At 36.7% G+C, this 24130-nt stretch overlaps 1 protein-coding gene across 20 annotated transcripts in view; it reads right to left on the reverse strand.

Annotated features, from left to right (window-relative positions):
* Positions 1–6297: 6297 nt before the first annotated feature.
* The window catches only part of CFAP46 (cilia and flagella associated protein 46), a 90900-nt gene continuing 73067 nt past the window's right edge, over positions 6298–24130 (reverse strand). For 12 of the 20 annotated variants that reach the window (XM_064464451.1, XM_064464443.1, XM_064464445.1 and 9 more), the window contains 13 exons: positions 23666–23817; positions 21667–21788; positions 21159–21241; positions 19899–20063; positions 18455–18531; positions 17871–17931; positions 17753–17788; positions 15729–15831; positions 14341–14453; positions 11865–11946; positions 9076–9212; positions 7982–8068; positions 6298–7215 (listed from right to left, as the gene is read on the reverse strand). In XM_064464451.1, the coding sequence (XP_064320521.1) occupies positions 7082–7215; positions 7982–8068; positions 9076–9212; positions 11865–11946; positions 14341–14453; positions 15729–15831; positions 17753–17788; positions 17871–17931; positions 18455–18531; positions 19899–20063; positions 21159–21241; positions 21667–21788; positions 23666–23817 (1352 nt within the window). In that variant the 3' untranslated portion in view covers positions 6298–7081. The other 8 variants (XM_064464448.1, XM_064464449.1, XM_064464455.1 and 5 more) reach the window with 8 other exon arrangements.

A 24130-nucleotide genomic window follows, 5' to 3' on the forward strand; every position in this document is an offset into this window, starting at 1 on the left:
AATCTGTCTCTTAAAATCTTGCCATTAAACACAAAAAGACAGAGAATAGCAGTGTGGACGCTGTCACTGTGACATGGTTAATAAGTATGATGTAGTACCCAGTACCCAGCCAGATAATAAACCGCCCATAATATATAATATTTTCATAAGGAAGTCAGTACAGCTTATGATTGCCCAGGAAAATTACTAGCTGCGCTTCTGAAAAACCCAGTTATGGTTTTGGATTTTTTTTTCTGGACCTTTCCCCGCAGTGTAGTTACTATTGACTTCTTTCATAATTGACATACTTGTGTAAAATTAAGGGAGAAAAACCCACAATACTAAAATTAAAAATAATTTTACACAATAACGGACCCAATTCAGTCTACTTCAGTGTTCTTCTCTGAAGCTTATCTCAGTGCACCTGTAGCATAGAAAAGGAGTTACATCAACTCTTGAGTTATGGAATTGTTGAGTATGGATACAGGAGGCCCATGAAAACAAAAGCCTGAACCATCCATTTACGAAACTTGCCTTGTGACAGTAACTTTACTGCCTTTAGAAAAAAAAAAAATTCATAAAACAAAGGCTAGAGAGAACTACAGAACATTATAAAAAATATTTTCAGATGTGTGTTCAGAAAATAAACATAAATTCCTAATTAGTGCAGCCCTGTCGGAGATTTCTGGAAAAGCTGTTGATCTGTGTGGACATCTAGTTTCTCCTAACAGTTTCAAATAGTAAAGGTCAAGGATCAAGAAAAGTGATAGGTCATGAACGTTCAGTTATAGGAAAGAATGTAGTACTACAGCTCAGTCCTGGTCTTGCTTTCAGTTTCATCTTGCCAGTTTTCACCCTCTTCTGCCATCATGTGTCAGGCTGAAGCATATGAAATAAAGGAAAAATAAATCACAGTAGTAATTCAGTGATAAAGAAATATCTCCCTAAATATTTCCTATGGAATGGACACTGCCACCAAACTGAAAAACGAAGTGAAAAGAGGAGGATGCTATATGTTCAACAATTTTCAGAAAGCTAGTCAAATGTAGATAATTTCAATTAAAAACATCTTCATTTGCTGATGGTGACACAAAACACTACGGTTTAAGATTATGATTATTGAAGGTTATTTCTCTTTTCATTTCTTGTATCTTCTTAGCTTAAGATATAGGTCTTTGCTTCTGAAAGGGGTCTTTATTTTGGTGGTTTCCACTGTATTGAACTTAACACTGGCTTAGTATACGTATACTGTCTTGACTGTGGAAGAATACATTTCATGGTAGATGTACTACCATGATTACAATGTTTATTTTAATATCTTTAAAAACATACATCTATATAAAAAATAGATAGCAAGATTCAGATTTCATGGAATATTATAGTTGATATTTTACACACCAGCAACACTGTTAACATACCATACTGCCTTTTTGTAAAAATGGGATTAAGTGATTGTAGCCACATGAAGACACTTCAGTTGGAGGCATGAATTAATCCCTGAGAGGTACTTTAAAAAGCTCTTCCTATCGTCTTTACAGGCATTGAGCTGGTCTTTCATCCACCATAAGTAGAGGACAGGATTTGTATTCACAGAGGATGGTTGTCTCCTCTCTGACAGAATATTCCTGGATAGCTTTCAGGCCAGACAGGGTGCCAAAGCAGGGGTCAAGAGGCTTAGCTGGTTGTAAAGTCATTAAATTAGTGTTCAAACTCATGAATGGGCTTAAACAGTCATGGGAATGTATCTTTACAACAATCTCCAATCTGCGCTAATTTCCCTGCCTACAAACACCCACAGCCATCAGCTGCTAAGTTCTGGCATCTGCTCTACCACATCCCTTTGCAAAGTGTGGAGACAGACTTACTGAGAGGACCAGTTATCCTGGCTTTGGAGTAGCACGCGTGATGAAAAAGCCTTGAATAATTGCTTACAGCAGTTTAATTTTAGAGCAGTTAGTTACACCAGGGGCTAATGACAGCGCTTCTCTTTTTTTGTTGTTTTATCATTTTGTAGCAAACTTGCTGCAGTTCTCCCCTGGAGACCATTTAAAACTATGCACTTTCCTTGGACAGCTACCTACTACTCAAATTATATTCTTGTCCTAGAATATTATCAATAAATTCACCATGATTTTTTTCTCCTCACATTTTTTAGATTACATAAATTTTAGCTGACCAATTCTTTTCATGCTCAAATATATTATGAAATGTCATTTCTGTTATAAAAGCTAATTGATAATGTGATTTGTTATGTTGCCGAGACATAATTCAGAAAGTTATTTTAAAGCCGTTGATACATGGAATAGCACTAACTTTAATATTTCTTGTATGAATGGATACAGCACAAGGGAACGATATGGTGCCATGGAGATGAAATATTTTCAGAAGCTTTTATTCTTGTTGTTTGGGCTTGTGCCAATATCTTTCTAGTAGAGAGCTCATACGTCCTAAGCTGTATCTAGTGTAATTTATTCCTTGGTCATTAGTTAGTAGGATTTTTGCCTCCAAGTTGCTGAACAATACATAATATTTTAAAAATTAAGAGCTCACAGTCAAATAAATGGAGAGCATCCTCTAGGATACTCCTCCAAAAAGTAGAGAAGTGGTGGGTTTTTTTTTGTTGTTTAATAAAAAGAATCTCATACTTAATATAATAAAAATAATTTCTCACTCTGGTGAGTCCCAGCTGGAGTACTGCATCCAGCTCTGGGATCCCCAGTGCAAGAAAGACAGGGACCTGCTAGAGCAGGTCCAGAGGAAGGCCACGGAAGTGGTCGGAGGGCTAGAACGCCTCTCCTGTGAGGACAGGCTGAGAGAGTTGGGTCTGTCCAGCCTGGAGGAGAGAAGGCTGCGGGGAGACCTAACTGTGGCCTTTCGACACAGAAAGGGGTCTTACAAGAAAGACGGAGAGGGGCTTTTACAAAAGTCTGTTGTGGCAGGGCAAAGGGCAACAGCTTTAAGCTGAAAGATGGTAGGTTTAGATCGGACATAAGGAGGGGATTTTTTACAATGAGAGTGGTGAGACACGAGAGGTGGAGAGAAGCTGTGGATGCCCCATCGCTGGAAGTGTTCAAAGTCAGGTTGGACAGGGTTTTGAGCAACCTGGTCTATTGGAAGGTGCCTCTGCCCATGGCAGGGGAGTTGGGGAGTTGGACTAGATACCTTTAAAGGTCTCTTCCAACCCAAACCATTCTCTGATTCTATGATTCGATTTAGATAATATGAATACTAGGACTTGCCTTTTTGAATTTGCTATTCGTATGTACTTAATGAATGGCTTAAAATCATCACATCAGCATTTCATCATGACTACTTCCATTGTAGTAGTTAGGGAGTATTTTTTCTGTACAAAATCTTACACAAAATCAACAGTCCTAATTCCACTTTTGTATCTGCAGCTGGAAATTTTGGTCCATTCATTTTATAATCAGTGTTAAAGAATGAAGACCTTCAGTATGGCACCTTGTGTGCTACTATTTACTTCTCCAAATAATCTGATGCCAAGGATCCTCTTGGGGATCTCTCATATTAGGCCGCTACGAGATGAACATACCCCTCTTTGCTCCTTCTCTACTGCACACAGAAAATGTCTTTTGCTTTCATTGCAGCCATCCGTTGGCTCACTTTGTGGGGAGGAAGCTTGCTATCATTAGTCCAGATAATTTGCTATGAGCGCACCTCACTTTTTTTATTTTGAACCTTGACTTGAACAGAGATGACATTTACCCGGACCTTTACACAGTCTGTTTGAAATCTGATATAGGTTTCATTCCATGATCACAGAAGACATCTGAGAACCTATTTTTCTCTTCTGTTTTTTCACTCCCACTCTCCCCTAACTCGAGACTCCACCAGAGTAGGTGCTGCCTTACAATTCTCAGCCAACAGCCAAATGACTCAACCATAAATGGACACGTTTCAGTTTGGCCAGGTGAATATGCCCTGCAATATCCGTCATGTGCCATTTCTTGGAACAGAGTGGGCTGACCCTAAAAATCTTAAGCGAGAACTTACTACATTTCTGCAAAAGCTTCTAAATTGCAGAAAACGTTTGTGTGTGACAAAGATGTACATTTAGGACTTATTTAGTTTCTTAAATGCTGAGACTCATCAGGCATATTACAGTGCATTTACCATTAACTGTAAGTGGGGTATTTTTATGTTTCTTAATTAAAACTTATTTTGCCCTCACAGAAGAGTCCTTCTGCCTAAACTTTCAATCACAATCTGAAGAACATCAGAAAATTTTAAGCTTTTAGTTGCTAATTCCAATCAGGTTCTGAAACAGCAGTTTTCTACAGCGTTCCTTCTCAGACTTTCTTTGCTCAATTCCATTCATATTTACTGTCTTTAACAGAGAAGCATTCTGAACTCTAAAATGCTATTAGCTGAGCTGCTGAATCCTGCCTCTGTATAAGAAGCAGTTTCTTCTCCTTTGTTAAATTGCCATTGTAAATTTAAAATAAATATTAAAAATGTTAATTTGTCTATGCTCTTTTTCTTTTGAAATAATTCCAAAATCTACTATATATCTTTTCCTGAAGTGACCCTCTACTTTTGTACAATCATGTCACTGCACATTGCTACAAAATTATAACAGAAAATATATTATTTCTGGTACTAACTCCTGAAGTAATGAACTAGACGTCTTCTTATGTCACTGAATGCATATCTACTGTCACCTAAAGAACAGTTTATCATCTACTCAGGTAGTCCTACTACTATTGATGATTTTACTGACTGGTATTTAGCACAGTAATACAGAGAATACTTTCCTAATACCCCAGGCAATTTGGTCATGACTACAGTTCATGGCCCTAAGTTTTTAATGCCTCAGACATGCCAGTCAGATATATTAGGTAATTACGCATACCATCCACTTTTACTATACTTAGCCAGCGTGCATTGGCCATTTGGAGGTATTCTGCCACAGCTTCTCTGATCAGTATTTCCAATATCTTACTCTCAACAAGTAACACTTACAAGTCTAAAGTTTCCTGGATAAGGCAACTACTCTCTATCAACGCTTTCTGATAAAGTAGTGCTGTCAGACTGTGAAGAAATTTTTGGTCATACTCATTCATCTTTCTGACAGAGGTTGTTGCAACGTAGTTAGGGCTAAAGTAGCAAATACAAATGGGAATATTTTTGGAGAAAAACACTTTGGTAGATTAAGTTATTTCCATCATTTTAATAAATAAAACCACAGTAGTAAACTATTGAATGAGCCCATTGTACCTGGATATCAATGGCTTTTCTAACCTTTGCCATCTTGCAGTTTTTATCCTGGATTATCTTCGAAGAACAACACCGTCATTTCTGAAAAATTTAAACTTTTCTGGACTTTAATATTTATGAAATTTCTTATTTCAAGAAGGTGGAAGTTAATAAAAATTCATGAAAACTATCATGTACCAAGGCAGACAAGGCTTCATGATTCCCATTGAATACACTTTTTTCCAGAGCCTTTTATGTTACAGAAAAAGAGACAGCACTAGAAAGATGGCATTTCAGGCAAAAAAAATGCCATTAACAGCAGGGAAATACAGTTTCATAGCAATGAACGTGTCGGCGAATGATGCAGAAAATAATCTAGGAAATAAAGAAATGAATAATATAGTGGACATTTGCTATACTGAACAACAACTGCAGACATTTGCTTCATTCAAGAGAAATTGCTTCTTCAGACTCAGAAACACCTGACACTCCCAAATACCATGCATGGGATTTTAGAAAAGCAGCTGCATAATAGTGATGCAATGAAAAGGTACCTTGTTAAACCTAAAAATAAGTAAGCAAATACATGCAATAACATGGGGAAAGGGACTCACGACAACATCTAGAGTTCATCATGGCAAGTTCAGAGACTTGAAAATATCTTACACTGAATTCTTGATTTTCAGGCTGGATAACTGAAGTACAGTCTATGATCTCTTCTTTACTTAATTTGTGTTGTTACCGAATGCCCAGATACAAGCCACAAAAAATTATGTGTCCTATGTCTAAATAAAGAAGAAAATTATGAATAAAGGGAATAAAAATCATGCATGTTATGGGGCACAATTTGACAGAGCAGCTGCAGTTCGTATAAGGTCATCCAATTAAATTGTGAGAGCAAGGGGGAAGGAAGCACAAATCTGTATTCTGTTGTGTGCATAAAAAAAGTATTTTGCACGTCATGATTTTGTAATTATGGTCTATATAGCCCTATAACGTTCATAAGGTTTTAATTAACTATAGCACAGCAGGTAGATGGGACAGAATCTTTTCGGTGCCATTTTAATGCTCTAGCAGGAACACAAAAAATGTATCACAGGAAACAGACATCACCATTTTATTGGAAAAAAAAGAGAATCTTAAAATGGTTTTAGCTGCAATAGAGATCAAAGCTTTTTATTTTCCATAAGCACAAAATTATTTTACATTTATTTCTACTGTTATCACTACAAATGAAGTTTTAAAGTGTGTATTTTAAAAATTCATTGTTGATTAAAAGAGTATGTTACAAAATCTATACACATAATAATCTTACTTGGGATTTTGGAATAATTTATCTTCATATGTTATTCAGGAAAACTATAGGGAAATAGAGAAAGCAAAACTTCTTAAACATTTTATTTAATATTATCTTGTTTCCTAATTAACTACAACTACTGCTATATAAAAAGTTAAAAGTAAATTCACTCAGAATAAGGTGACTTATGCTACTGATAATCTTCCAATTTTCCAAATCGAGGACTGAAAATGATGAATTCCAATTCCACTCATGCATCAATGCCCCAAAATAATTTCCTTTAAGATGTGTTGGCACTCACTGAATTCTTTTAAGGGATTCACTGAGTCTAGAAAACCTTAGAGTATGAACTGAAATCACTAAAATAAATATTCTTTTATATTTTCCTGACACTTATTCTAATATCAAACTGTTTACACCTGAAACAGAAACCAGTCTGTGCCGTTTTGATAGCCGGCTGCTATCAGCAAAACGTACATTTTCTTAAGCTCACGTCTCTTTAGGCCATACAGAAATAAGTATCTGCCACACCTTTAAGTCCCTGTGCACAGTGTAGTGGTATTCCTAGTATGGAAAGTCTGACACAAATTACATCATAATTATGTTGGGTAAGCCATATAGCACACAATTGAAAAATGATGGATGAGTTGCAGGAAGATTTGAGGAAGTGTGAATGGTCTGTTCTTCTGCTTTGTCTCCAGAACTGTAAGAATCCACTTCCACTATAAAAATATATTTAAAACATGATTATTTCTGAACACAACTGAATATAAGAGTGCTCTAAGTGCAGTAATTTATTATGTCTTCTCTTTGATGAATATTTGTTGTTCATTTACATTATTTTAATAATATTAATAACTGCCACTATATCCAAGAAGCATTTTCTGAAAAAGCAGAGAACTAGGCAACATTTCTGATCTGAACTCTCTCTTCAAATCTATGACAGCGTAAGTTATAATTAAAATTTATTTTATTTACCCTTGTTTTAAGACGTAAGTCCCATACAATGAAAAAATATCTATATAACTTTATAAATAGTATATTAAAAGTTGTTATACTAAAAAATCCTTCTCCCCTCTCCAACAAGATGCCAGGTGGAATTTTGTAGATATAGCGTGCCCTTTACAATGCAGATGGTCTAATCACTGCAGGTTCAACTTATGGTTTTGTAGCCTACAATCCATACCCTTTATATTGTTCATTTCATCCTCCTGACCTTCATTTTATAACAGTTCAGTGGAGCATAAATTTTAGCTTTTGGTCAGCTGTGGGAGTCTTCCCCAAAATTTTAGATATGTAAAATACAGCTACTCCAATTATAATATTGTAACAGAAGTCTTCCCACTCTCAATTCTTGTGAGGCAAGTCACAAAAATTTGTCAAGCTCATCTGAAAGATTTCACTTATACCTGTGAACTACCCAGAGGTCTACCAGGTTCTAGTTAATATGCATTGCAAGTCGTTTGTACTAAGCTTTTTAATTCTTACTTTTAATGGAATCTCTTTCCCTGTGAATCTTACTCTTTTGAAGAATATGGACTGTCTGCCCAGTTGTTCTTCCAATGCTCAACAAATCTGGAAAGAAATGTTAGATTCTGTGAGTTTTTGATGAAGGTTTTTAAAAAGAAGAAAATATCAACCGTACAGCCTGGTGTCTTCACATTTAAAACTTAATGAAAAAGGATACCTTTACAGACTTAGTTTTGTATCTCTGAAGATGTGAGTTATCTCCAGGCTTTGTTTTCCACATAGTTTTTGTAACTACAGATTGCCAAGTCTTACAGCGCTGGTCCTCACCATAGAAATCCTATTCTTAGCATAAACAAAGCCCCACTAAAACTGATTTCAGTAGCTTATTGTTCTGTTTCAAAGATCAACCTGTCAACAACATGGTGGCTCCTACATACAGTTGTCTTGGTTTCAGCTGGGATAGAGTTAATTTTATTCCTAGTAGAGGTATAGTGCTGTATTTTGGATTTAGGATGAGAATAATGTTGACAACGCATGGATATTTTAGTTGTTCCTAAGTAGTGATTATACTAGTCAAGGACTTTTCAGCTCCTCGTGCCCTGCCAGTGAGAAGCTGGGAGGTGGCACAGCCAGGACAGCTGACCCAAACTGGACCAAGGGATATTCCATACCATATGATGTCGTGCCCAGCATATAAACTGGGGGAGTTGGCTGGGGGGCAGCATCCACTGCACAGGGGCTGGCTGGGCGTTGGTCAGTAGGTGGTGAGCAATTGCATTGTGCGTCACTTATTTTGTATATTCTTTCATCATTATTGTTGTTATTATTATTTTCCCTTCCTTTCCGTCCTATTAAACTGTCTTTATCTCAACCCGGGCATTTTACTTTATTTTCCCCCGATAGTCTCCCCCATACCACTGGGGGTGCTTAGCTGCCTGCCAGGTTAAACCACAACAGCCGTTTACCTCATATGGAGATTCCAGGCAAAATTTGGTGAGGAGCAAAGAAAGAGGAGAGATGGGAGACAAGTAGATACACACAGTCCACGAGCGCAGAACATACAAATGTCTGAAATAATACATATGCAAACAAAGATAAATACAAATACTTACTCTCAGACAACATTTCTAGCCTTTCTGCATTCTCTTGCAAGGTAGTGTACCACTGGTTGGCTATTACAGAACGAACACCAGTAAGGCTTAGAAGCATTGCTGTCTCTATTGGTCTCTCTATAGCAATATGGAGACAACTAAAGGAAAATCACAAGTATGAGATCGATAAAATAAAAATGTACATAACATATAAAAGATACAACTAAATATACAGTGCTTTTTAATAGAAGGGGGAAAGGAATGCCAGACTGCATTTTCTTGTATGCTGAGCTTAAAGTGTTTTCTCATATTCATATAGCACTGTAAATTTAATACAAATAATTCAGGTAACTTTCTCTCTACATTTTTTCATGACGCAGTTTTACCGTGTGGATTGCTGCCTGTCATATCACTGTTCTAGGCATCTCAGGAAATGTGAAAGGAGAAGTAACACACTAACTTTTACAAAGTACTGCAGAATATCCTTTATAAGATAGTAAACATTTTGGAAATCAGGCGAAAAGACTTGTTCAGCTCTGCTTAAGTTGTTAAAGGGAAACATAAAATATTGCAGGAACGGAAAGCTTGGTCTTTGTCATAAGCGTGGCAGTAATTTCTTTGGAGGCTTAAAAGCAAATCACTTGTAAAGTGGGATTAGATTTTTTATTGCTGAATATTTAAATAAGTATCTTTGTTATTATTGTTTTAGTGACGGGAAGGGAGTAATACTCTGTAAGGTTGGAATGGCAGTAAACCAAAGGGTGACTTTTGTTTTTATTAGCCTCTGCTTTTCAAGGTAACTTTATCAGAAGATGATAATTAAAGTTTTCTGTAACCTTTTGGGGATTCTCTACGGAGTCATGTGACATAGTTTTAACTGAATGTTATTCTAGACTTCCTAGAAGCCTTTAGGTTTAAACATGTAAAACCTATTGACAAATTCACCAATCTGTTAAAGTGAGACTTCAAAAGTTCAGGGTTGGAAAATTTGATTTAAGGAATCCTGTTTTGGTTTGGTTTAGGAAATTTCTGTTTGGGAGAGGTGAAAAAGGATATTAAAAAAAAAATACCAGCAGGTTGTTTAAACACTCAGGGTTCTGTGCAGATGTGTGTATAACCTATCTTACACATTGTGGCATTGATTCAACAGTATTTGTAGAGAAGAATTTTTTCTATTTCTTTTTCACTCAATTAATAATCAGAAAAGCGAGGGGGTATTTATGCAGCCCTATCAGGATTGCATATAAGATTGAGTTGGCTGCAGAACTATGGCAGTCCCAAAAATGACATGAATAAAAGTACATACATCTTGATCTGGTCTGTGGGGAAGGGAATGGAAGGGAAGGGATGAATATTTTCAGCTGGAAGGGACCTACAGCAATCATCTAGCCCAGCCGCCTGACCACTTCGGGACCGAACAAAAGCTAAAGCATGTTATTAAGGGCATTGCCCAAATGCACACTAAGCCCTGAGAGGCTTGGGGCACCGACCACCTCTCCAGGAAGCCTCATCCAGGGTTTGAACCCCCTCTCGGTACAGAGATGTTTCCTCATGTCCAGCCTGCACCTCCCCTGACGCAGCTCTGAACCTGGACCCAGGGAGAAGAGATCAGCCCCTCCCTCTCCACATCCCCTCCTCAGGCGCCTGCAGAGCAACGGGGTCGCCCCTCAGGCTCCTTTTCTCCAAGCAAGACAAACCCAGAGTCCTCAGCCGCTTCTCAGAGGACGTCTTCCAGCCCTGCCACCGCTTTGTTGCCCTCCTCTGGACACATTCAAGGACCTTCACATCTTTTTTTAAATTGTGGGGCCTGCAGCACTCAGGGTGAGGCTGCTCCAACGATAAATGCAGCAGGATAATCACCTCTTTTGACTGGCTGGTTGTGCTGTGCTTGCGCACCTCAGGGTGCGGTTTGTGCTCTTGGCTACCAGGGCACGCTGCTGGCTCCTACTGAGCCTGCTGCAAACCGGCACTCCCAGATCCCTTTCCGCAGGGCTGCTCTCCAGCCGCTCCTCTCCCCATTTATACTTGTGCCCAGCATGACGCTGTCCCTGGCGCAGAATCCGGCATTTGGACTTGTTAAATTTCATGCCATTGATGATTGCCCAACTCTCCAATCTGTCTAGATCCCTCTGCAAGACCTCTCGTCCCTCAAGAGTATAATTGGATTATCTGAAAATTCAACATGGACTAAATACCTCATTAATAAAATTAGGACACTAAAACTATTCTTTTTGCTTTTAACACCTTAGAACTTGTTTGTCCGGGTGCCATCTGTCAAGAATTCATAATGGACATACAATAAATGTATATGAACCCTGCCACCTGTCAACTTAAAAGCAAGGAAAACACTGAGATGCTTTTAAGGCTAAAAAAAGCTCTGATTAATCATATCAAAGATTCTGATCAGGTTATTTAACATGCCATAATAATTTATTGAAATTAAAAACTGACTGATTTTTAAACTGTTCAGTGTATGAAACTTTAGATGGATTCTTAATAGTTTACCTGTAAAGGGAAGTTTTATATATTTAATTAGAACATTTTGAGAATCTTGAACTCAGGATCGGGAGGTATGTGTAATGTAGCAACACTTCTGTGTCGTATTTTCTTTGTAACAGCTTTCCTCCTGTTTAGCCCTATGTAAGGAATGAAGCTACAAGATAGAGGGGCTAACTTCTCCCTCAGGTGTAGATATGAGCCCTTCTATTCGCAGGTAAATGACAATATTTATAACTCAAAATTTTACCTTGGCTTTGAAATAAAAATAATCTGCATTATTGTGGACTTTGCCAAAATAAACTTTACCCTACCTTTTGTGGATATCAGAGCCTGTAATTCTTTGATAACTTTGCTTTGATCGCACCAGATCTAGAAGTATCATCAAATGGCATTCTGGGAAAAAAAATGTTAGAGCAATGGTATTTGCACTAATAATAATGCCTAACATAATAAATATAACTAAATCAGGCCTTTCTTAAGTGACTTTCTTGAACACGGTTTATACAACTACTATAAAATTTATGTATTTCAGCCAAAAATGTCAAGTAAAAGAACAATAATAAAGTAATCCTAGCATTATTTGATGTAACTTTGCTACACTTTTCCACAATGTTTTGCAGGGCTTTTTGCTATGCCACCTTCGTATAACTAATAGTGACACCTACATACCATCTTATTACAGACCATTGACCTATATGACTCAATTCTCTTGTTATAAGCTCTTGTAAGATGGAGGTATGGAAATGTTATCTACCACAGCTCCTCTCCACAAGTTACAACCAAGTTACATCTCCAACGTTCCTTATTTTCCTTAAAGGCCCCCAGTGAAATAACTTAGAATACTCTGAGAATTAAAAAGCTTTCCCAGCTCTTTGGTTTGCTGCAGCTTAAACCTGTTACTTATTCTCCTAACCCAAGCAGATGAGAAGTAAACTACCTTTCTGCTTGCAGAGCCTTTGTCATACCTGAGAACTATTATCACGTCTCCCTTCAACATGTCAACCTTTCCTCCTAAAGTATGTTTTATATGCATATATATATATGAACGCACATACGTATTTATTACTAAAACTATGCACACAAACCTGTGGTATAGCCTTCTGACCCCTCTTAATGTTCTCACTGACAACTTATTCTATTTGGTCAATATTCTTCTCCAGCTGAGACCTTTGCAAAACTAAGTCGAGTGGGGATTTATTTCATATATGTTGCAAATGACATTCCTGTATAGTTACCCCTATACAGAGTTTAGTTTTTTTTTTTCCCCTAGCAAGATGATGTTGCTTAATTTGTGATCCACCTCTTGACTCTATTCTGTAATTCTGCGCCTTAAGCAGTCATTCCCTAACATTAATGTTTAACTGATTATTTCTGCCTAAGCAGAACACCTCCCTCTAGCCTTTCCTGAATTATCCCCCTGATAATTATCTCCCTAAAGCAAGGTTAATTTGCATTCTAATTCTAATCTAATTTCAGGAGTTGCTGAACCACCACATTGGCTTTCTCAGCCTGGTCTCATACCTAGATTCAGCAACAATTTCTTCTATTTCATCATGCAAATGACCAGTGACAATATTTAATAATATTGGGTCCAGGTTAGAGTCCTAAGAAACCTCAGACACAATTCATAGTTATTAATAAAAGTACTTTTAATATGAAGATTAGCTCTACAATAGATTAAAACTCAGTCTGCAAGTTAACACTAATTTTACAAGTAAACAAGTAAAAATTGTGTAGGTGGTCAGAAAACAGAACAATCCTTTGAGGACAAAAATCAATAAATTTGAAATTAGTTTATTCTCTATTGAAGGAAGTAAGATGCACTGGAGAATTCATCCTGGCATATTTTAAGAGCAGGACACAGGGTGAGGGTTAACAGCGTGCTCAGGAACTTTCCAAAAGTTGCCAGACCTGTAAATACCTGGTCTTACAGACATCTGAAACCTCATTTTCAAGAGTGACCAATATATATAGGAAGATGTATTTTATTGATTTCCAGTAATATTTATATATACATGTTTAAATAATTTTGAAAAACAAGGCTTCCTGAAGAAGCCTCCTGTTACTTGCAGGGTTTCACAACCTGATGTGCACTGTCCTCCTCTATTTTACATCTCAACACAATATAGGTGGAAGCCTGCCATTCAGCTACCCTGGCAAATTCAGTACAACTCCAAGACTGAGTTTCTTCCAGATGTGTGAGGGGAACAGGAGGAGAAAGGAAGATTGTGAATCTGAAAAACCAGTCCTGAATCTAAGGCTTATGCTACACCAGAAAGGCTAATTAGTTATGAAGAGGCAGAGGAAAATATACCTTCTCAGAGACTACAAATACTCCACAATACCAGAGCATCATTCAGCATTAACCCAGTCTTGACAGACAATTCAGCCTTGCCTGAGTGGAGGCTGAGGAATTTTGGAGAAGTGGTACTACCGAGGTTGTTCTTAACAATAAAAAATACTTTGGTACCAAATACTAAATTCCATAGAAATGGAGGGGAGTTACTGGGAAAAACATCAGATGATGACTCGATTTTTGGAATTTAAGAAATTCCAATATTTGGAAGTGGAGAAGGGCTAAACTTGCTTGAGAGGAATAACAAGAAAGCTGTGCAACAGAATAAAATCCACATAATGCAAGGTTTTCCCAATTAAAAGCCTGGATCTTGAAAAAAAGCCCTTAATTACTAACATCAACACTGTGATAATGACACAGTATGAAATAAACACAACTGGGAACAAAAGGTGGTGTAAGTAAAAAAATATTTTTCAGTTTGCTTATCTCACCTGGTATGTTCATAGAAACCAGTCTGTTGACTAAACTATGAGACAGGAATCTCTCCATCCCATAGAACAGAAAGGCACTGCAGTTTGTCAGCAGCTGCTCCCATTCAGCTTGGCTGAAAGGAAGAAGAAAGGCAGGCAGTTACTTTTGTGTTACTATTTTACAAGAATATTTTTCAGAAATTATCCATAGCAAACACTTCACTGTTATTTCCTCCAGAAATATTTGTAAGAAAAGTCAGCATGCAAAGCAAGGAGACAAACAAGACTGCAGAATTCTATGGAAAGTGTAATAACTCATATGGACTATTAATAATCAATTTTTTAATACAGAGGTATACTTAGTAACATCTCACAGTAAACAAGAGGCACAGCATATTTTTGGATAAATATCAGGCTCTCCTTAGAAAAAAATAATCGACATATGAATTGTACATCTTCGAAATAACAGTATTTAGCCTAACATTCAACGGGAGTATTCACGTATGCACCCATCAGGATATGAAGAAATTAGGTTTTGAAAAGCGATGCAAACAGTCAGCCTAGCTGGCAGCAAAAGCGGTGCAATTTGATAACAGGTAACAATCTCTGTAACTGTTATGAAGAAACACTAGAGGACCTAAACAGTGATTTTACCTAAGTGGAGAAGATTTCAAAGGACTGATTAAACTAGGAGTTATAAAGAAAGGTCCAGTAATGACTGTGTTGACTCACTCACAGGACTTGTCGCTACTTGACCTCTCAAGATCCCTTTTATCCCTCTATGTCTATGATCTTAAAAGTAAAGTACTTCTATAAAAAACAAAGTGTGTTTATGAATAAACTCCATAAAATGGTATTAGTTTAATGATCAGATGTTTGAAATAGAAAACTGTGAGATGTACCTTCCCTACTTGGCTTCTGAAACCTGTGCTCCAATCTTAGAGCTGCCTCAATGTGCACAGAGATGCTATAGTTACTTGGACTTAAAAACAGTTTTGAGCAAAGCCAGAAATTACATTTAAGCTCACATATAATATTCATCAAAGACTGCACCAGCAGACTTTTTGTCAAAATTGAATTATCTACATATACAGCAACTCTGATGCAACCAATCTGGCTAAAACACTTTGTGGCATTATATTACAGATCCCTAAAATATTCTGTCTGCAAATCTAAATATGCATTTGAAACAAAGACAATGGCTAGCTATGTGCTCACCAGCTTAGCAAAATGTGACCCTATTTTATGACTGAAGCCTCTGGGAATGGGCACAATTAAAAAAAAAAGATTTAAAAAATTGTAATTAATGTCATTAAATTAATAATTAATTTAATCAATAATAATTGTTAACATTAAAAAAAAAAGAAAAAAGAAACACAGATAAAACATGAAAACAGAATATTACAAACCTTGGGACACGTACATTGCCAATAACTCCTTCCCACTGTAGCGTATGTAGGTCATGGTATTTTTCTAGGATTTCCTTTAGTTTTCGGGAAGGACTTAAAGCTTCTGTAACAATAGAATTTCATCATTATGAGCTTAACATGCTACAAAGGATGTTGAGCAATCCTAACTTCAATAATTTGAAAATGACAATATAATATTTAGGGGGGTTTAGGCCATCATTAGATCTTAAGTTTTTTGAAACCCGTCTGGCTTTAAAAACTGAAGCAATTGCCAGATTTTCCAAGTAAAATTGTTCGCAATTTCCATTTGAAAGGTATGTTTTATCACTGACGAGGATTATTCGGTAGACAGGTTAAAGACTGCAAAACCTCAAAGAAAAAATTCTAGATAACCTGATAAAAGGGTAAAGAGTTGAAAATACTGCTCATATAGTTCTGTTCCAGAGGTTCAGAGTTTCCAGAGCCCTGATTTCATAAAGCAAGACTCCAAACCCACCTCCCCTCTCCAAGGACACTGCATATTTAATGATAATACATTTTCTCTTTTTGACTACATTTTCATACTACTGTAAATTAAAGATACACTCTAGTGCCAGATATCGAGCACATGGTAAAGAGTGTTTTATTTTGATCTGCTGTGAAGGAGAAACTGCAAATATACGGGAACATACTCTATTATGCTACTGATTGTTCAGTAGTTTCTTTTGCATTGAGTTCAGGTTTAATAACTGTCTCAAAAACCTCCATTAGATCAATTTTTGGCATTTGATACACGTGAGTTTGTTAACAAATGTGAATCAGTTAAACTAGTGCACACTGGAAGAAAAAGTGTACTGTCAGACTGAATTAATACGTGCAGAGGAGGGCAACAAAGCGGTGGCAGGGCTGGAAGACGTCCTCTGAGAAGCGGCTGAGGACTCTGGGTTTGTCTTGCTTGGAGAAAAGGAGCCTGAGGGGCGACCCCGTTGCTCTGCAGGCGCCTGAGGAGGGGATGTGGAGAGGGAGGGGCTGATCTCTTCTCCCTGGGTCCAGGTTCAGAGCTGCGTCAGGGGAGGTGCAGGCTGGACATGAGGAAACATCTCTGTACCGAGAGGGGGTTCAAACCCTGGATGAGGCTTCCTGGAGAGGTGGTCGGTGCCCCAAGCCTCTCAGGGCTTAGTGTGCATTTGGGCAATGCCCTTAATAACATGCTTTAGCTTTTGTTCGGTCCCGAAGTGGTCAGGCGGCTGGGCTAGATGATTGCTGTAGGTCCCTTCCAGCTGAACTATTCTATTCTAGTCTAGCCTAGTCTTATTCTAGTCTCATTCTATTCTGTTCCATTCAATGCCTACTGCCTTGATAAATACATTCCAACAGGAAATAACAACCCTCTCAAATATCCTTGCAGGGCTGTTTGGGTCTGTCACAGTACCTTTCACCTCTCAAAGGACTACAAAAACTTCACAAGTTACACATTCTATATTTGTTGTCTTTAGCTTGAGAATTGCTGTATAGGTGTGGTGAGTCCAATTGTTCCTGTCCCAGCCCATGCCTACGCAGTACTGTTTGTTGTTCCAAGACCATTCATGGCTTTCAAGCAAATTTCTTGTATAACAAAGATGATCATACAAAGCATCATATCCTTTCAATTAACATATATCCTTCCCCATGCTACTGACGTTGTATCTTAGTGGCATATATTCGAAAAACTAAAAATGCTATAGTAAGTTCTTGAAAGTAAGCATGTGTTTTTAATTGGACTACAGAGTAAAAAAAGATGAGTCAAGTAATTATTTTCTTGATGACACTAGGTCAATATTTAATGATATGAAAGAAATAATAAGACAATCTAATTTCTTTCCTGAACCTGAAACAGGTTATATCGTTTCACTGATGCACCATTTGACAGGTGATAAGCAGCACTGTTCTCATGAAAAGTTAAGCCTTTTTGTCAGGACCTTGATGTCATTACTTCATTTTCTGTTACAAAAATTTCTAAATTCTATGGGTAGTTTGTGGAGTAAATATTATTTAATATATATTACCTGCCTCTCTTCCTTCATTATAGGGGTCCACAATATCTGATAAACAGTTAAGTGTAAACAATACGATGAAAAAAAAAGTTTAACTGATACACTTAGCTAATAGTTTGTGAAAGGATACATTTAAAATTATTAGTATCAACAGGCAAGCAATTAGAGGGTAAATCACGATTAACTGGTGCCTAAAATTAAAAGAAATACATAGTCTATTACAGGCAGAACTCTCAATCAAATATTAACAGTATTGCATTCTTTTTGTCAAACAACTAACAAAAAGATGTCCTGAAGTTTTGGTAGGATTGAAAGCAGCACGACACTTAATTGTCAATGGAAATTAAAAGCATAAGCTGCATTTTCTACAATGCATATACATACGTTACATATATATACACATGTGCGCACATCTATATATATGCATACATACATAATACATTTATTAAAATACGTGCATGTACTATATAAAATATAATATATTGCTGAGGGAAGTATTTTAGTAACTTTAAACAGCTCCCTTGGTAGGTTGTTAAATATGTCACATTTACACAGAGTGTATGATTTTTCAAAGAAAGAATTCCTCTGTCCTTATTGCCAAATCAACAAGAAGCAAAATTCTTATGGACTTATGTGATATTTATTCCACTTCAGAATTCTAGCATATATAATGAGCTTCTATGCCAACCACTTGTAGTTCTTCAACAAGTTTACCATTTTGACTTTCTTTTTCTGGTGAGCCTTTGGTTTTGTTTCTTTAGACATTTCAACATCTGTTTTAACTTCAGTCTCTGTAGAATTGAAAAGAGCAAGTTTTTTTTAAAGATATAGGCAGTTTTAGAAGACACAACTTTCTTGATGGACTACTTATATTTGTTATGATGGAATAATAATAACAGATAAACCAGAAACATAAAAATTAATTTCACATGACAGCAAGGCAAGGACATTCCCCAAACCCTCTTGCCTAAAAATAATAGCTTGAAAGTGGAAAACAAGCAAGAGGTGTGATGCCTTAGACATGCAAATGCTTCATTACATTGCAGATTTAGGAGAGAGTTGTACACTGATTACCAAAGCACTTTCTAAGCCTGTTGCCTTATCTATTCGTTGTTCATGTTACTGAAATAACTGAAGCTTCTGTGAGACGCAGAGAGATCAAAAGGAAAGAGTTTCATGTTTGAATCTGATTTTTTATTTCTTTAGGGGATTTAAAAATAAGCACAGAAAACTGACCTATTTCTCACTGTGTGACTATCACCCGAAGTATGTGTCTCAGCCAGTTACCACTGGAGAGCACTGCACGTTGGTGGAAGTTTGAGATACGCATTATTACTCATATGGATAGTGTTTCCCTCCTCACCCAGTAGCTACTTTCAAAATTGCATGAACAGAGACTTTTCAACTACACTTCCTCTCATTTAGCCACTTCTAACATCTTGGAACCATAAGAAGTTTCACTTCAAAAAGAGGGAAAATAGGAATGGAAACCCCCCTCCCTCACCATGTTCTAAAACTCCTACTTCTAACAGACCCATACCAGTATATGAATGTGTACGTAGACTAAAAACATTCTAATCTCAGATTATTCACAATTCTTTCCCTGTAGAAAGGAGGAGTCAAGTGAAAAAACAGGACAGGTTATACTGAAGCTGCTAAATATTACAGATACGAACACAATACAAGAACCTCTCTGGAACAGAATACTTCCATGGTACAGAGTGAGATTTTTCTAAATTTAGACTATTTTTTATCTTAGGCCCACTAGTTTTCATAATTTGAGTTAAAATGTGTTTTTATCTACCTATGAGCAAAATGTGGCTTCAAACTTTTAACTTCAGTAATAGAAGGTATCTCTGATATATATAAAAAACTGCTTAGTGTTTGCATTCATTACTTTTAGAATAAATAATAAATTAATTTTAAGATGCCATTAAGGACAAGTTTACCAACTGCCCAACTACCTCACTTAACAAACTCAGTTCACTGAAGAGTTTACATAGGGTCCAAGTATCTGCAGTACTACCTGCTCCATCTAAATACTGGAAACCTATTGTAAGTGACAGTCTTCCTGTAAAATTTAATACACTATTTAAATCTTAAGTATCTTGTTCACTGCATCATTATGCTAATGCAAAGAACGTTTATCTAATAGTACCTGATTCAGCCAGATGTGCTCGATTGTAGAGAATCTGGAGAGAAAAATCTCTGGATACAGAACTTATTCCCTCCTCTTTAAAGGTACTCAGAGCTTCCAAAGGCAATTCCATTAAAAATATATCTGCTAGTAATACCACACACATTCCTAAATCCATAGGTGTACCTGAAGAAATGTGACAGAACATGATTGAGATTTAGTAGTTCTCAATATGTATATAAATAATTGAAGTTAGATGTAAAAACCTAAATCTCCTCTATTGTATGACACCTGAACTCCATTTTACTGTGGATTAAGTGCATTATGCAAAAATATTTCTTTTGACACCGTAACTCTTAAGATATTGTCAAACTTCTATGCATATGCACTTGTGAGGACTAATTCTTCAGAGGGAAAAGTATCGCCGTATTAATAAGCAACCACCTCAGATCAGTGTCCAGGTGTATGCAATGTATTCAAGAAAATGGTGTTTGGAAATGCAAAATTACCTTAGCAGCGTTTGGCTAAACAGTAGAGCTGTAAAGGAGCTCTTACCCAACATTAACTGTGCCTTTCTGTAGGAAACTTTTTGTTTCTGTTGTTTAGAAAAAAAGTACTGAATATCATTGTGACAACATTTTCCTGTTCTACAGAGAAACAACAGATACATGGAAGACAAGTTATTCAGTCTGTGCAGAATGACAGCAGCAGCCAGCTGCCGGATTGCAGAAAGAAGCTCCTGCAAGTAAAAGCAAATGCAAATGTATTATCTCTTTTAGTAATTTTTAATGGAGAAACTGCACTGCTTCCCACCATAAAGCAAAAAACAGCCCCAAAGCAAGCCACGGACTTGATTGCTGCTTCTTTTGGAACGTGTTTGGGGACACATGCCAGCGTTAGGCTTGCGTTAAAGCAAACAACCTGTGAGAGTCCCTACAGTGAAAAGCAGGAAAAGACAAAACAAAAAGAGATCAACAGACTTAAGAGAGCTCTTTCTTTTGGCCTTTCTCCTGGAAAGACTGGTTTGTAATAAAGCCATTTTATTTATCTGTCTAAAGCCTGTGTAGTTTGGAAGACTGTAAATACATGCAGAAGGATAGCTCAAATCTCTTTGGAAGTATACCAAAATGCTTGACTTGATATAGAAAATAAACACACAAAACCATTGCTAAAGCCTTTTTCTTCTCCCTGGCTTCAAAAAAATTGAAACTAAAACGACCGGATTTTGGACTCTGTCCATACACACACACATACATACACTGTACTCAAAAGAGCACATACCCTGCATTCTAGCATGTTTGGGGTCCTTCTCTTTCACTTTTATTTTTCCTGATTCAGCTGCTGAAACCGATGTGCTCTGTTCTCTGGGAAGAGGAATTACAGTGAAAACATTGCCAGCACTAATACTTACGTGAGTAAAAGTTTTCACAGGAAACAGAAAGACAAAATTACTTCCATCTCAGTGAGATTTTACACACAGGATGTACTCCCTTTGGAGATCCTGTCCTTTGGAAAGCCCATCCTTTACTAGTTAAATTATGTTTCATCCTGAACTCAATATTGTATAACTTAAGCTGGAGAACAGGGCTTGCCAGATATGGCCATTAGCCTATCACATGGTTCAATCCCCTTAGCCCTACTTATCCTGCAGGTACTGTCTTTCAAGATGTAAGATGTAAGAAATTCATTCAATGGGGTCTGATCTTGCTAAAATCATTCCTGTATTTGTAGGACTTGTGTCACCATTCTATTTTCACAGATTATTATAAAACAAGTTTAAACGCCTTACCTGATACCAGAAAAATCAAACTGTGACAGCACCGGTTTCAGGTATTCTTCCATAATTTCTAATATTTCAGACAAATCTGATGTCAAATCATGTCCATTATCATATGTTTTTTCTGTTGGAGTCTATCACACACATTTCAACAAAAAACAGAATACTTACAAAATGCTATCTAATAAGGATGGAGAGTGTATTATGTCAAAGCAGAGGCTAAATCAAATAATTTCAAACATCATAAAATGGAAAATATAAATACAGAAAGTCAGTTCCAAAACTACTTTACTGCAAAACATCACTCCTACCAGAATTTTGCAAAATATTCTAACATAGGAATCAGTACAAGATGTCAATATATAGCAACTAATCTTAAGCGATTAATATATTTCTGTAATTTCAATGGGGAATGGGAGGGGGAGGGAAGTCCAGCAGAAAGAAAAGATAATGTGGCGCTCCAAATAACAGGAAGAAATTGTGAAGGGACAACTTTGAGAAGTAAACAGAAACTGCAAGATGAATGTAGAAGAAGCAAATGAAAGTGTGCAGAGAGATCAGTGGAGCCGATTTTGGAAAAAACTAAACAGAATGAAGAAAATAGATAAGGAGAGAAGAGTCATGTAGGAGAAGACGACACTAAAAACTGAAGCTCCTAAAAGCCAATATAGATAAACATAAAAACACTAACTGGAAGAACAAGCTCAACTAAATGGTGAAGAGCGTTGCTATTAATGAATGGACTTATCATTCAAAGCACTGTTGGTGTGGCTCTGTGCAGGTTGCATGCGTAATTGTTGAAAGTTGTAATGCACACGCGTTTTAAAAAGCCACTTTGGGTTTTTTTTTTTTTGTCTGTTCTACCTGACATTACCTTATCACCTTTTTCTTTACTTACTCAACTACAGCAAACTTTACATAATGCCACGACAACAAATTCTGGCCATGGACAAGAGAAAAACTGATCAACACTTCAACCATCTAGAGTAATGGGTATTTTAACTGAAAGAAACTAACACAATGAATAAAACAGAATTATAATTCAAGAACCAGATGTGTCAAAGTTGTGCAATTAAAACAATGAAAACTTGTACAGAAAATTCAATATGATCTATATTTTTCACCTTTATATTAACGATGGAAATAAGTCTGTACCCGCTTTTGTTAATCTGCTATATTCAACAGTGAATTTTGATTGATATTGAAAAACCTGAATTTTATCTAATGGAGCCAAAATGAAAGTAAATAGGATGTAGCCTTGCACATTTCACGTGTAGAAAACTTTCTGTCACCGTGCGGCTTAAAAGCCTATGTGAAGTCGCACGCTTTTCCGGTGCGCCTTCAGGCTACACAGCTTGTGTTCACTGACTGTGAAAAACAATGTCCTTATGGAACTGAGCCTTCTAACAGTAACCAAAAACTTTTACCATCTAGAATTTAAGAGTGTTCATAGCTACAAACTTGCAATTCCAACAAGATGTGTCCTTGAAGCAAAATTATGTGACTAACAGACTTGGATCAACTGTGTCCAAATAAACAGCTATAGTGGAAAGGATATTGCGTGCCCTAGAAAGAAACTGTTTTGTATTGGAAATCAGTAATAAATCTCTGGCTAAGATAGTTTTATTTTGATTAAAGGGTTGAGATCTATGATCGCATTTGTTTTCTTGGGAGGGCTGGGGCTTTCATGTGATAAGAAAGGCAATGTACATTTGCAAATGCAAATCTTAGAAGTACAGCACATTTTCAAGTCAATAGATCTCAATTGCATCAATTTTCAATTCTGATAAACAACTGAACATTTCACAGCTGCTGAATGACACTGAAAACAGTAACAGAATAACACAGTAAGATTAAATTTTGAAGCGGAGTACGCAGCATTTAGCAATTGTGAAGACTAGGGATGTTACACTTGGAATAAACTGAAAATTCTGCATAAAGAGTGTTTACGATAGTTTTTCAGTGCATGTTTTTCACTCTATTTTAAAGATAAGGTGATCAAATATATTACCACATCTGTTTTGGAGACAGACTCCTGCAAGTTTTGAATGACAGTCTGTTTGAGATGACTCTTCATCTTTTGCTGCTTGTAAAGATGCACTTTTTCCAACAAAATAAAAAATGTACCAGGATCCACAGGAGTTCGAGAAACTTTAGCTTGCACTATTAAAAGGAGGATAACGCCATCTTAAGACTAATTTTGAGACGTCATATTTGTACTGGAAGAAATGCTTGTACAGAGACCATAAATTTCTAAAGCCATGTTATTCTTTGAAAATGAAGGATCCGTTTTTATGTATATTTAGCAAAAAATATATACATAAATGTACAATGAAAAGAATCTCTACAATTACTTATCTATAACAACTTTAGCCTCCAAAAGAAACAAAAATGCTGTAAATTGTGACTAGATACATTATATCTGATAATGAAACACATGTATTCAGGTATTTACTTTCCTCTGGTATTAATAAAC

The sequence above is a fragment of the Phalacrocorax carbo genome, chromosome 12, assembly GCF_963921805.1.
Source record: "Phalacrocorax carbo chromosome 12, bPhaCar2.1, whole genome shotgun sequence".
NCBI lineage: Eukaryota > Metazoa > Chordata > Aves > Suliformes > Phalacrocoracidae > Phalacrocorax > Phalacrocorax carbo.